At 38.2% G+C, this 12,508-nt stretch overlaps 1 protein-coding gene across 1 annotated transcript in view; it reads left to right on the plus strand.

The window, feature by feature from the left end:
- Nachralpha1 (nicotinic acetylcholine receptor alpha1) overlaps positions 1-12,508 on the plus strand; it is a 130,186-nt gene that overhangs the window by 45,835 nt on the left and 71,843 nt on the right. The window contains exon 4 of the mRNA XM_077410393.1: positions 11,442-11,717. Within this exon, the coding sequence (XP_077266519.1) occupies positions 11,460-11,717 (258 nt within the window). The 5' untranslated portion in view covers positions 11,442-11,459. The remainder of the gene's footprint in view (positions 1-11,441; positions 11,718-12,508) is intronic.

Consider the following 12,508-nt stretch of genomic DNA (forward strand, 5'->3'; position numbering starts at 1 on the left):
AGTTATTTGTAAATGCATAAAAGTAATCTTTTTTTTATCGAAGCTATTTTTTTATTACCAGTAACAATCCACTATTTAAATTTTGCAATAATCTACTAAATTTAAAAGCTTTGTTCGTCCGATATAGATCGCTTTTTATTATAACAGCGATTACTGCAATTATTGATAAATGGATAAATAATGAAGTACAATTTTTTCACAATCTTTATCAATATTATAGCGTTTTTTTAAAACTCGTTACTCTTTGTCCATACCGCCGTTTACAACAAATAGCTGACATGGTAAAGATGTTGAAATTTATACATTTATTTTCACGCTTACATGTACGCGTCGGGATGAGTTGCTGAAATACCTTTTGCCGGATATACGCTGTGCATCACACTGCACTTGCAAAGTCGATATTTCAGGGTTGAAACCTAAACACGGTTAAAGGACGGTTTGCCACTTCGGCGCTTTACCGCAGAAGCAGTTCGAAATGCTCCAAATTTACGATTTCCGTTGCCTCGAATCGTTCGGTTCGAAGTTCGGAGACAATAAATCAACATCGCATTGTATATAGCACTTTGAATATGATGTCGGCACTTTGGGTACGTGAAAGCAAAATAATTTTCGTGAAGAGCATTCTTCTTACATTAGCAAAAGGTGTAGGGTGAAACATAATTTTTTTGAATTATTTTAATTATATTTAATTTTCCCAAGTAGAGATAAAATATGCAAAACTAATATTTCATATTTTATTCCATAATTAATAACGAAGTTACATCTTTACATATCTAACGGACACAGGTTTCATGTAAACTTTTATTTTCGGTGATCAATGGAAAATAATGATATTCTTATTATATATACATTTTTCATTTCTCTATCAAAAACGTATCTCTTAGCGACTTACTGCACGAGCCCGCAGTTGAATTTGGTGAGCTGTCGATTCTTTCTTGATTCGCTTGCATGATAATGCAGTTCCTTGAACAATCAAGCGTATTCATATCTGACGGGATCGAAAACGGAAACGGGCCGAATTTGCGTGATGTATGCATGTGGATACACGAAAAAGGGTGGAAAAAGATGGGGCAGATAGATCGTCGCATTCGCAGAAAAGACATTGCGACAGTTTCGCAGCAATTCATATCAGATTGACGTTCTGGAAACGGCTTTCTTATTGTAGTGCCATATCGTCTCTATACAGAACGTCGTCTTGAATTAGCTTATCCATATGGATCGCGATTGTCGTTTCGTATCGGCGCGGGTCTCATAGATCACCAGGATTGCTTCCCCATTGTGTTTTTCGTATGGACCGCGCGAATTCTCCCATTTTGCATCTCAATGCTTCACCCTTTCCGTTCACCCTTTCAGTCATTCTGCCAACCACCGACACACCCACCCCGAGTCATTCCTTATTGAATTACCCTTATACATCCGACGAGCAGGCATCCCCCTTTCGCGCGATATCTGCGTCTAGTGCTCTTGACGGTTTTAACTTGGCGCTATTTACCGGGATTCTTATTAGACTATAGTACTATAAAGAGACTGTATCGTATTATATCACTATCGTTCTATAAATACAAAGAGATAGCATTTCTTTGTAAGCTGCAGAGGCGCCGCGCGCCGTGTAGAGAATATTACGTCTGCATTAATGTTGTCTGTTCGAAATCTTAATAGGAACTGAAAGGTTTATATTCACTGCCGTGAACAACGAATAACGGTGTAGTATGAGATCTCGGCTGGAAGAAAATTTGATTAAATTTGCAGTCAGTTATCCTAGTTCTTAGAGGATAATGAAATTTTAATGTAACAGGAATGACCTGGGCGTTTCCGGGATTTTCGGCACTCTCCTTTTGAAATTTAATTTTAGGTCCAGTATACTTCGAAAGAATTTTAATTCGAGAATTAGTTACAAAGTGTTCAACATTGAGTGTTGAAATGGGGACAGCCAAATTTTTGTACGGTAGAAATTGCTGTCAAATTTACAAAATAATCGGAGCATGCAACAATATCAAATTAGTAATACGAAACATTGAATGAAATATCGTGTGTCCAACGATGACAGGTGTGTGCGTATATATGAGTTTTCAGCTCGGAAAATATCAGCAATACTCGGCTGTATAATACGGAAGACGGCACGGAAAAATCTTTTCCTTTTTCCCTGGCTGTTGTAGACGTGCGACGAGCCACTCCCGCGTCGTTATTTGCGCGAAACTGTCCGCGTTTAGTAACAGTCGCGCCATTTGAATAATTACGAGCCATAAAGCGCAGTATTTGTCACTTCGTACGCTAAATTGCAACGGCAATCGTTGTCGTGCAGATGAGAGAGCCGAATTTCGCAACGAGCGGAGAAAAATCATGGACGACATATATATAACACAGCGGTCTTCTCTGTCGTTTCCTCCCTCCCTCTCTCTCTCTTTCTCGCTTCCTCTGTTTCTCTTTCTCGCTTTTTCTCTTTTCCTCTCTCTCTCTCTCTCTCTCTCTCTCTCTCTCTCTCTCTCGTTCTCTTTTAACTTTGATTAACGGTGCGCGAGTATGATCGCGGACGCACTGTTTCCAAATGGCAAGGAACGAATTTACATCGCGGGGCAATCCATTTTCGACAGCTCGCCCGAGAACGTATGGCTGTGAGCATTTGCAACATACGACGTAATATCGAAGCAGCGACCGATTGATTTTTCGATATCCGCGCACATAAACGCAAAGATACAGACACAGACGTGCGCCGTGACCGTATGCGAGTCCTTTAGGGGAGTCAGCACTCTACGCGCCAACAGAGGCGTTTTAATCGAAAATTTATCGCCTGTAGGAATCTAGTAATAATTCATTATCTTCTCTCGTACGGACTGTTATATATCTTCGTAATTGAATACATTACACTCCGTTAGATTTAATCCCATTCCCGTCGACGGCGGTTTACGATACCGCGCGCGCAATATTTTTACCAAAATTAACTGAACGTTCGGAGTGACACGTGCGATAGTTTCCCGACATCGGGAATGTATAACGTCGCCGTCGTCTGAAGATGTCTCTCTGTAGATAAGTTATAGCTATCGTTATAACTTCGCCGACTGTCGCGCGATATTCCGTCGGCTGCGATTTACGAGTGACGAGCACATCATCGATCCCGAACGCCTGAAGCGCGACTGAAGCGTTCAAAGTGTATGTGCAGTCCGCCGCCGGCGGAATCGCGGTGCAATTCATTTTCCGCCGATTTATCCGGAAAACCGTCGAAAGACTCGCGAGGTCGAGGCGCGAGGGGGTGGCACGGGACAATTGATTTCTTTCCTATCGCGCCGGTGTCAAAGCCCCCCCGCGCGTTGCCGCGCGCGCGTCAAGAGTTACACGATCCATAACCCGCGCAGCACGGTCAGAAACGAGCTGGAGGTGGGGCGCCGTAAATTCCGGGAGAGCGCTTTAAATTAAGCCACGTCTCGTCGGGTAAAAAGAGGTATACGATGTTATAAAATCGGCAAAAAACCGGGCAGCACCGGGCGCTGATTTTATTGTCAGTCCAGCCGTCCCATCAATCATGGCTCTTACGCGTCGCTCTTTCTTCCCGTTCACGTTTCTACAGATGTATCCGTGTTGTTCGCCGTGGCAATAAGTTTATTGCTGCTGTAAGGCATAATTCTGTGCAATGTAGAAATTCTCATTTGTCTTTTTCATCGTTACTAAATGCGTGAGAATAATACTATCCCCGTGTTCCTTTTTTACTGGCAGTACTGAAAATATATAGTTTGCGTCACGTAACTATAGATTTTCAGTACTGGCAGTGAATAAAGGAACACAGCCTGTATCAACGTAGGCCTGAAAATATTTTTTTAAGAAGATGCTATGGTTTTGAATAATAAGAGAAATTTCTTAATTTATATTTCTACATGATTTAAAAAAGTTTGCTGTTATTTTATGTCAATTCAGTAAATATTTATAATGCAAACTGATATTATAGATGTGCTATTTGATTTATTATCTGGCTTTATATATCAAGCAGCGTGTACATATCCGCTCTGAAATTCTATAGTATTTCTGGATATTGAAACTTCGCAAATTCCTTTTTTGATCCGCATCAAATAGTGTAACTCTATGGAATATCGAAAATCATGTATTGCATATAAAAAACACGAAAATGAAGTTATATAATGGATTGGAAATCCATCCTCTGTTTAAAATGAAAAATATTTCTAATTTATAAACATTTAACAACAGTGTATTGAATTGTTATTGTTTATATTTTTATTTATAATAGAATTTTAACAGTTCTTTCCTCTTTCATGCGTGTGTGATATATCTAAAATATTAATATTAAGCTTCCCCTAGAGTTCGAATAAATGTATTATTTATAAATAATCTGCCTCGACACATTTTGGCTAACAATAAGTATCATCGATTTCATATATATATACACATATATTGGAAATTTTATATTATCTTAATTGAAACCACGATTTTCTCAAAATCACGATCATATGCTCTCGTTCGCTCTTCATACCACGTGGGCCTCTAGCCAATCGTCTGCCTCTCATTCTCATTGATTCACCCAATAGGAAAGGAAATAGACAGCCGGTCCAGCTGATACTGTTCCGCTCCGGGTGCATAATAGTCTAGTTAGTAGGTGCAGGGTACCAGATTCGATTAGCCTCGTTACAGTTGCGCGAGCTGCGTGGCAGCTTTAAACGATAAAATCGATACGTTTGAGTTGCGCTACATTACGTTTTTCCTGTTTGCATGGCGGATGTGCAACATGGAAAATAATCAATATATTTATGAAATAATCACCTTGTTACCCAATTTGTTTTAAACCGCATAGAGTATTACTATTATCGCATTAGGCTTTCTTTATGTCATAGATTGATTATTGCTGTTTTAAATAGACCTTGTTGATAACGAATAGTATTATACATATCTGTAAAAACGCGTTCTATGAATTCTGATATCGCCGATTTTACAATATTCGTGGCACGCGACTGTAAAGGATACTTTTTACTTTTATTTTTCGTTGCAGTTTTGAACTATATTTATAAAATTGAAATAATTCAGGTTGATGATTATATTTAGGTATATGGGTAAAATTAATTTTGCTAAGAAAGATTCCCGCCGATCGAATTTCCAAAAGCACATCTTCAATGTTGATAAAATGTACCACGATGCCAATTTCGTGAAGCGCGATAAATTATTACGTCGGCATGCGCGACTGGCAATACGTCATCACGCTGCCAGATAGTTTAACGTCTCGTGTAATGGACGATAATATATTTTTCTCTGCATCGATGCGTGTCGCCCGTTTATATCGCCTGTCGTTAAGCGCTATGCAGACATCGTTTTCCGTTCGGCAAACTTTTATGAATCGCTCGCAGGCCGTTAATCGTTACAACTCGCTCGCATGTAAAAGTCGAAGTTACTAGTTGACGCGAACGCCGGGAAAAACGACGCCTCCGATCGAGGAAGACGTTCATGGATCGCGCAAAAACTTTCGACGCGCTTGCCTGGCCTCCTTCTCCCACGCGCCGATTTGTATCCTTCGAGTGGATAATGGCTCGCCATTCGTTTCTGATTGTACATACACAGACTCTGCACTTAGCGTTATCGCCTGTAGCAGTTGAATTTTATTTGCCGCTTTAGAACAAGTTTTTTCTGCTTACACTCGCGCTCATCGTGCGGAACTTTAACTTTGTCATGCTATTGGCAGCTAAATGACGTGTTTTTAAAATCCAAATTGACGCAAATGCGCTTGGCACAAATGTGATAATTCACTAGCGATTATCGTGTCATGTTTTCTTCTCTATTTCGTAGGCTACTTGGTTAAAACGCTTTGTCATTTTTAAAATATTTTCGATGTTTTGCATACTAATTTATATACAGAGTAGTTCGTACAAGATGTATATTACATTAAAATAAATTTTTTAGGAAAACTTTTTAATCTATGAGGATTTGGAAAATTCTCTCGAAGTAGTGTTTTCACATTCGCATCCAATTTTGTTGCGAATAATTTCTCATAAAATATAGCGTAATGCTTAGCATGGACTATTCTGTATATGTAACTTAATCCGATATTATAGAATATACATATATAGCATGCTTTACAAAACACTGTTTATTTCAGAAAAAAATTAAAACTCTTATTAGAATGTCGACTGTACTTGCCTCTCTGGATATATGCTTTATTACTTTTTTTATTTAGTAAAACATACGTACGAACTTATTTTTATACAAGTTTGTTAAAATAGAATTATTTCATTAAGGTCTTAATCATCTTTATCGTCATTCTTGGATTATATCGGAATAAATAGATTTTACCGAACAGAAAACGTTTCGCCCATCCTGGACGTCGGTTATACATTGAACTAAGATCGTGATAATTGTTTTCCGACATCACATCGGACGAGGGAAAAGATGGTTAAAGCTGCTTGATCCGCCGGATTGATGGATGCGGCGGTAACGGCTCATTATTGGTTCCATTATATATCCGCTTTCTCAAGCCACTGTCCGATCACTGTCGGACAAGCTGTTCGATCGACCTGTCCTTTTATCGTATAACGAAACTGACCGTCGGTTACGGTATACCGCGCTATCGCCGATCAGAGCCATATACTGTCGTGCCGTACACGTAGTGTAGTATCAAGGCAGTATCACGGGGCCTACGGTCAAATGTTAATGAAGGCAGACCCCCAGTGGTATCAACTATCACGTAAGTGGCCGCTCGAGAATAACCTGAATAATTAAAGTTGTGTCTCTCGATACATTAACGCGTATTAAATAGAACATGAAGATATTGGCGATATATAGTTGGGAAAAAATATCGAGAAAGGCGCTTTTGATATTTTTTTTAATAAAGAAAATGAAGCTGCTAAGAGACTATACATACACTTCTTGCGAAGGATTGAACATGACACAATGATCAATCATATTCCGTTCCTCCTACATTTTAGTTAACTTTAATATTAAAATTACAATTATCTTACCTACTTCAATTTTTAACTTTATGATTTTTGTCATTTTTGCCTTTTTAGTACATATATCACACAACTAATAGAAACAGGAGAAACAAATGTAAAATTTAAATAATGAATACAAAAAGAAGAGAAATAAAATTGGCTTATTGGTACAGTCGCCTATTTCTCTCGAAAGTTTCGGTAAAATACAGTTTAGAACGTGTTTGAGAACTCTCTTTGTCGCCTTACTTTAAGAAGAGGAGCATCAGAGCGCGAGAAGTTGCCCTAATACGATGAAGTAGTTCGAGGCATACGGTTATGCTGATAATAGCGAGGTAGGCGAGGTAGGTCAGCAAAGAAGCGATAAAAACTTCCTCGAGAGGTTCTCTCCTCCCCTTTCCCGTGATACAACAATGCTCAAGCCTCCTTTATAGATGGTTACGCTCCTCGCCACGAGTAGTAAATGACTTGGTCTGCCAGCCGTGTTACGTCTTACGATGGACAGGCGACTCGCTCGGAAAATAAGTTGACATCGTTGGGGTATTAGAGAGAATTGACGCATTTAAGTACTGCAGTCCGATCACACTGCTTCCGTCTGTTTTAAACACTTTAAATATGGATGGTATACATGAAATAATGTCGGGTCGTTGCCAGACCAAGTTTTTCTTTCCGCGCTACGCGAATTCGAGCGAGCGCAGCTTGTATTGACCTTTCCGTTGCAGAACAATCGCATGCGGTTTATCGCGCTCTCGCAATTAACTGGCGCTTCGGATTTAATGCGTTCGACAGCCTGGCGAGAAATTGGTTTGTTCGGCCATGACGTTTGTATCGGCAAAATTGAATTCAGCACTGGCGCATTGTATTAATTTAACTAATTGTAAGCTGCATTGAGGAATTTCCTTAAAATACTTGATATACACCTACCTACATATAAGTTAAGGGGTTAGTCTACTCGAGAGAGCCAAAAACAGGCGAATTTTCAAGAATTAATTTTAGACGAAGTATCGGTGATAAATGAATGTTTTTTTTTTATTTTCTTTGTTAAAGTTTCGAGAACATGTCCAAATTTTTATGCGTTGAAAAATTTTAAAATGGCGATGAGGCACTCCTTCGCGCGCAACTATGTTTTTTAGAGGTGGTCAAACGGTGTACATGGTTTCTGGAATGTGGATGGTCTGAAACCAAAAAAAAAAAATATAGTCATAAACTATATTGTATTGTCTACGGAATGACGAAGCGTTTTTTCTCTCCTTGTTTTTGGCGTCAAGAAAAAAATTCCTGAATTTTTTGCTGCATTTTTGGACTCAAATTACGTGTTATTATTATTAATAATTATTGAACAAAATATTATAATGATAAAATCGTTCGTCATTCCGTAACTACTATTCCATAGAATATGTGTACCAAATTTGAAGTCGATTCATCGATTAGAACTCGAGATATCGTGTACACCGTTTTGAAAAACATAGTTTTGAGAAAAACGCGTTTAAAGTTTCGGTACTAGTTTTTTGAGTGAAAAATTGCATTTTAAGCGTCTTACCGTTAATCAGCCATTCCTGCGTCATACTGTAAACCTTCCACCTCGTAAAAATTCTCTTCGAGAGCCGATTGTGCTATTCTTCTATTAATTCTTTCTTGTTTGGAGGTCTCGAACGACCGCTTGTCAGCAATTGCAATTCGCAGCTCATCCGCTTTATCGCACATTTCGACGGCATTTGGCCCAATTTGTAAGTTCAGGACGTCCATCATTTGTAGAATACTCTCGTACCCGTGATTAAAAATGCTTGCTGCAAAATACGATGCCACTTCCACGGTTTTCGCGCCACTAAACACTCGTTTCAGAGCAAAATGATGCAATACTGGCGTGCTGTCTGTTGAAAATACTTCTGACTGACTATAAAGTATTTTTAACGACATCTGTTGGTGTCGTTAGTTTATTAGAGAAATTCAAAATTGAATGGTAAATCGTTATGTTGTACCCGCCGAACAGATAACGATTTGCAGCAGATAGGCGTTTCGGAGCACTCCGGAGCGCTTGGGTAGGAGCTCGAAATTTCAATGAAAACGAGTTCTGGCAGGTATAAGACCTTTTGTCCCTCATTCTAGAGGGTTCAAAGGATTTTTTAAGCCAATAAAAAAAAAATCGATTTTTTGACCATTCTCGAGTAGACTAACCCCTTAATAATAATTCAAGGAACGTATAATATATAGAATTTTCAAAGTTTCTCGAAGGCACATCCATAAGAGTTTCGTAGCAGCATAAAATTATTATGAATAATGATTGGTTATATTTTTTCAAACATAATACGTTATTCGAGAACACGTAATTGCTTTTAATACTAAATGCACATAGCTGATATCTGATAAATACAAGGATTGTTTATTAAATGTTTATTTAGATAATTCATCATCCGACACGCATTTCACAGAATGACATTAATTTAAAGCTATAATGCACAGTTGTGCATTATACACGAGGATATCTAAAATCAATCGTAAGTTAAAAATAGCACACTTAAGAATAGAAATGGATAACTAAATAAGTTTGGTGCAGAGACTAGTCGATAACCGGGATATGTCAGATCGATAAGCATAAATGTTACAAATACACAACAGGAATGTGAATGCATGAACAAATAACCCAGAAGCGGATGCGTTACATTTTTATTTTGCGGTATTTCATCTCCGTTCCCTTAGCAACTTGTCATTTCTCTGTCAATAACCCGGTTTACGATCAAACTTACGTTATATGGCGATCAATCAGAATTTGCAGGTACTCGCGAATTATCCGTATCCTAATTTCGTAATGGCATGATATCGAACGTGGATTAACGGCAAAGTCGTTTTAATTCTTGTTCCAATTAAGATTTACGCGCGCTCGTAAAAGAGCTTTTCTCAGAATTTCTTTTGTTTCTTTTCGCCGATACCATCTTTTTTATATCGGAAAAAGTTTGTCGTGAAATTCATTGCGTATATAATCATATATCAATTGCCCGCCAGCGATGTCACCTAATTATAATTTATTGCATACGTGTTTTTTTTCTCTAGACAATTCGTTTTCCAAATTTTATTTCTTTAGGCTACTGCGATCGTAAGCTTCACGACATGCCTGTCAAATTGCGAAACTCACATTCTAAGCGAAATTTATGTTTCTCCATGAAAATGCCCTCCTGAATTTGCCGTCCCTCGAGATATTTTATACGAAAATGGCCATTTCTCAAATTATCGCGGTGAAAGTTTTTGTTGAAGAAATTTTTCATTTGTTTATAAATCGTTCTCGTAAATTTTTTGGTTCTCTTTCGACTCCAAAATACAATAAGTTTCGTTTTAAACGAAAAAACAAAATTAAACTATTATTTCTTATTTTTGTTTACCCATATATATAATGTTTAATTTAGTAGCAGCGCTCGCTTTTTCTTTAAAAAACAAAGCTTGTTTTATTTTATATAAGTAATCCACATTAGAACAGAATAAATCACTTTTACTTCGCCAGTCAAATAATAAACAACAATGGAAATATTAATTGACTCTACTCTGGTCATTATAATCGCCAAGACAATACGGCCACGATTTGGTTCGATTATCGTCATGTAATCTTTGATACTTTATATAAGCATCTCATTAAATAATTAAATTTATTGCGAATATACACCTTTGACTAAAGTTTTGGTGTTTCCATCTTATATTATGTCTATATTAAAAAAAAATAATTTGCTACGCTAACCAAAATTGTGTTTCAAGTCTGACGATTTGTCGGCGCGCAGTTACTATGGTTGGAATAATATTGTTTAGTTTAATACAGGTTATTGCGATAAATATTACCACATGCCTCAGTGGTCGAATTGGTACGACACCCATCACGGAATGAGGGAGATTCCAGGTTCGAACCTTGGTTGGGGTAGTATTTTTCGCAATAAATTTAATTATTTAAATGAGATACTTATATACGTATCAAAGATTACATGACGATAATCGAACCAAATCGTGGTCGTATTGTCTTGGCGATTATAATGGCCAGTAGAGTCGATTAATATTTCCATTAATCCACATTAGCTTTGCTATAATAAAAAAATCTCTTATAATAATGGATATTGTTTGATATAGTAATTATATATTTGCGTTTCGCGAATATTTACACAAATTTTAATTAAACTTTTACTTAATAGCATTTTTGACCGTGAAGCGTTTATTTCTGTCTCGCTTGATACGAGAACGTTTCTCATTAGCACTGTATTTCCTAATTATCGTTGACTTTATTTCTACTTTGTGTGCGTAACGAGCTGCCGCTAAGTCATCGCGTTTCATCACGGTCAGAATGTTCTTTAATGTCGCAATATAAAACAGCCGCAGGGTAATAGATGCATGCTGGCGCGCGCGGAGATGGATTCTGGCGTGCACGCCAAAAATACAGGGGAGAGAGAAAAAGAGGAATATAGAGTAACGGAGAAAGAGCGAGAGGAGAGATATCAACGAACCCTGTACCGAGGCATGCATTACAAAGGGACGCGTAATTTATTGTTAAAGGGGTGGACAAGGCGTACGATGCTTAGGGATGCTTGGACGAACGACGGTGGGAAAGGCTGGTGGCGATGGTGGTCCAGGTTGGGCGGATTGTTGGCGATGGCGGCAGCCATATCCTGTCTCGTTGCCCCGTTTCCGGGCGCCTCGGCCAATCCGGAAGCGAAGCGTCTCTACGATGACCTGCTGTCGAACTACAACCGCCTCATCCGCCCTGTTGGCAACAACAGCGATCGCCTCACTGTCAAAATGGGACTACGCCTCTCCCAGCTCATCGACGTCGTGAGTAGACCCCACTTAACCCATTATCCCACCGCATGAATAGCGTTTATACTCTATATAGAGGGCTTGCGTCCCCGGGACGCACGCCAGATATGTGGAGCAAGAGTACTTGGTTGTGAAATAGTCCAACGTGTTTCATCGATTGGAGCCAGAGGAAACGATATCGGGGTTGTATTGTTTCGTTAACGAAGTCGGTACGGCAAAGCAAACCAGGTATCACTGGTATAGTGATGGATTTTAAACACGAATCGAAGCCGCATTTCATCCCCGTTCTTTCTCTTCGTTTCTTCGCGTCACGTGAAATTATAAAATACCGGATTATATTTTAAATTGTTACGTATACACTCATATTGCTATGGAAAATATTTCCTCTCACAAACACTGTTCTTTCGAGAGATATAACAATTTAAAGCAAAACCTCTTTATGCACTTAATGTTTAAAATTTAGTAACGTACAATTCTCTATGTGAGGTTTTAGTAAAGTATGTTTGCATCAATTTTCTAACCGCTCAATTTATACGATTTTTTGCACTATACTGCGCCACACTATTTTCACAATATTGACGTGTGTGGATGATGCAAATGCGAAACAATGTTATGCTCGAGGCTCACTTTCAACTGCTCTTCGGAACATTCTACATTTGTAATCAAATTAGAAATTCTAGTTATCAAGTTACACTGTTAATTAAATTGATTAAATTGTTTACTTTATTTTAATGAGATTTATAACATACATTAGGAAATGAAATATTTCACAATTATTTATTTGTTTTTAGTATCTATATATTTCT

This window comes from Temnothorax americanus, unplaced genomic scaffold (assembly GCF_048541705.1).
Source record: "Temnothorax americanus isolate GAGA-0224 unplaced genomic scaffold, ASM4854170v1 Scaffold10, whole genome shotgun sequence".
NCBI lineage: Eukaryota > Metazoa > Arthropoda > Insecta > Hymenoptera > Formicidae > Temnothorax > Temnothorax americanus.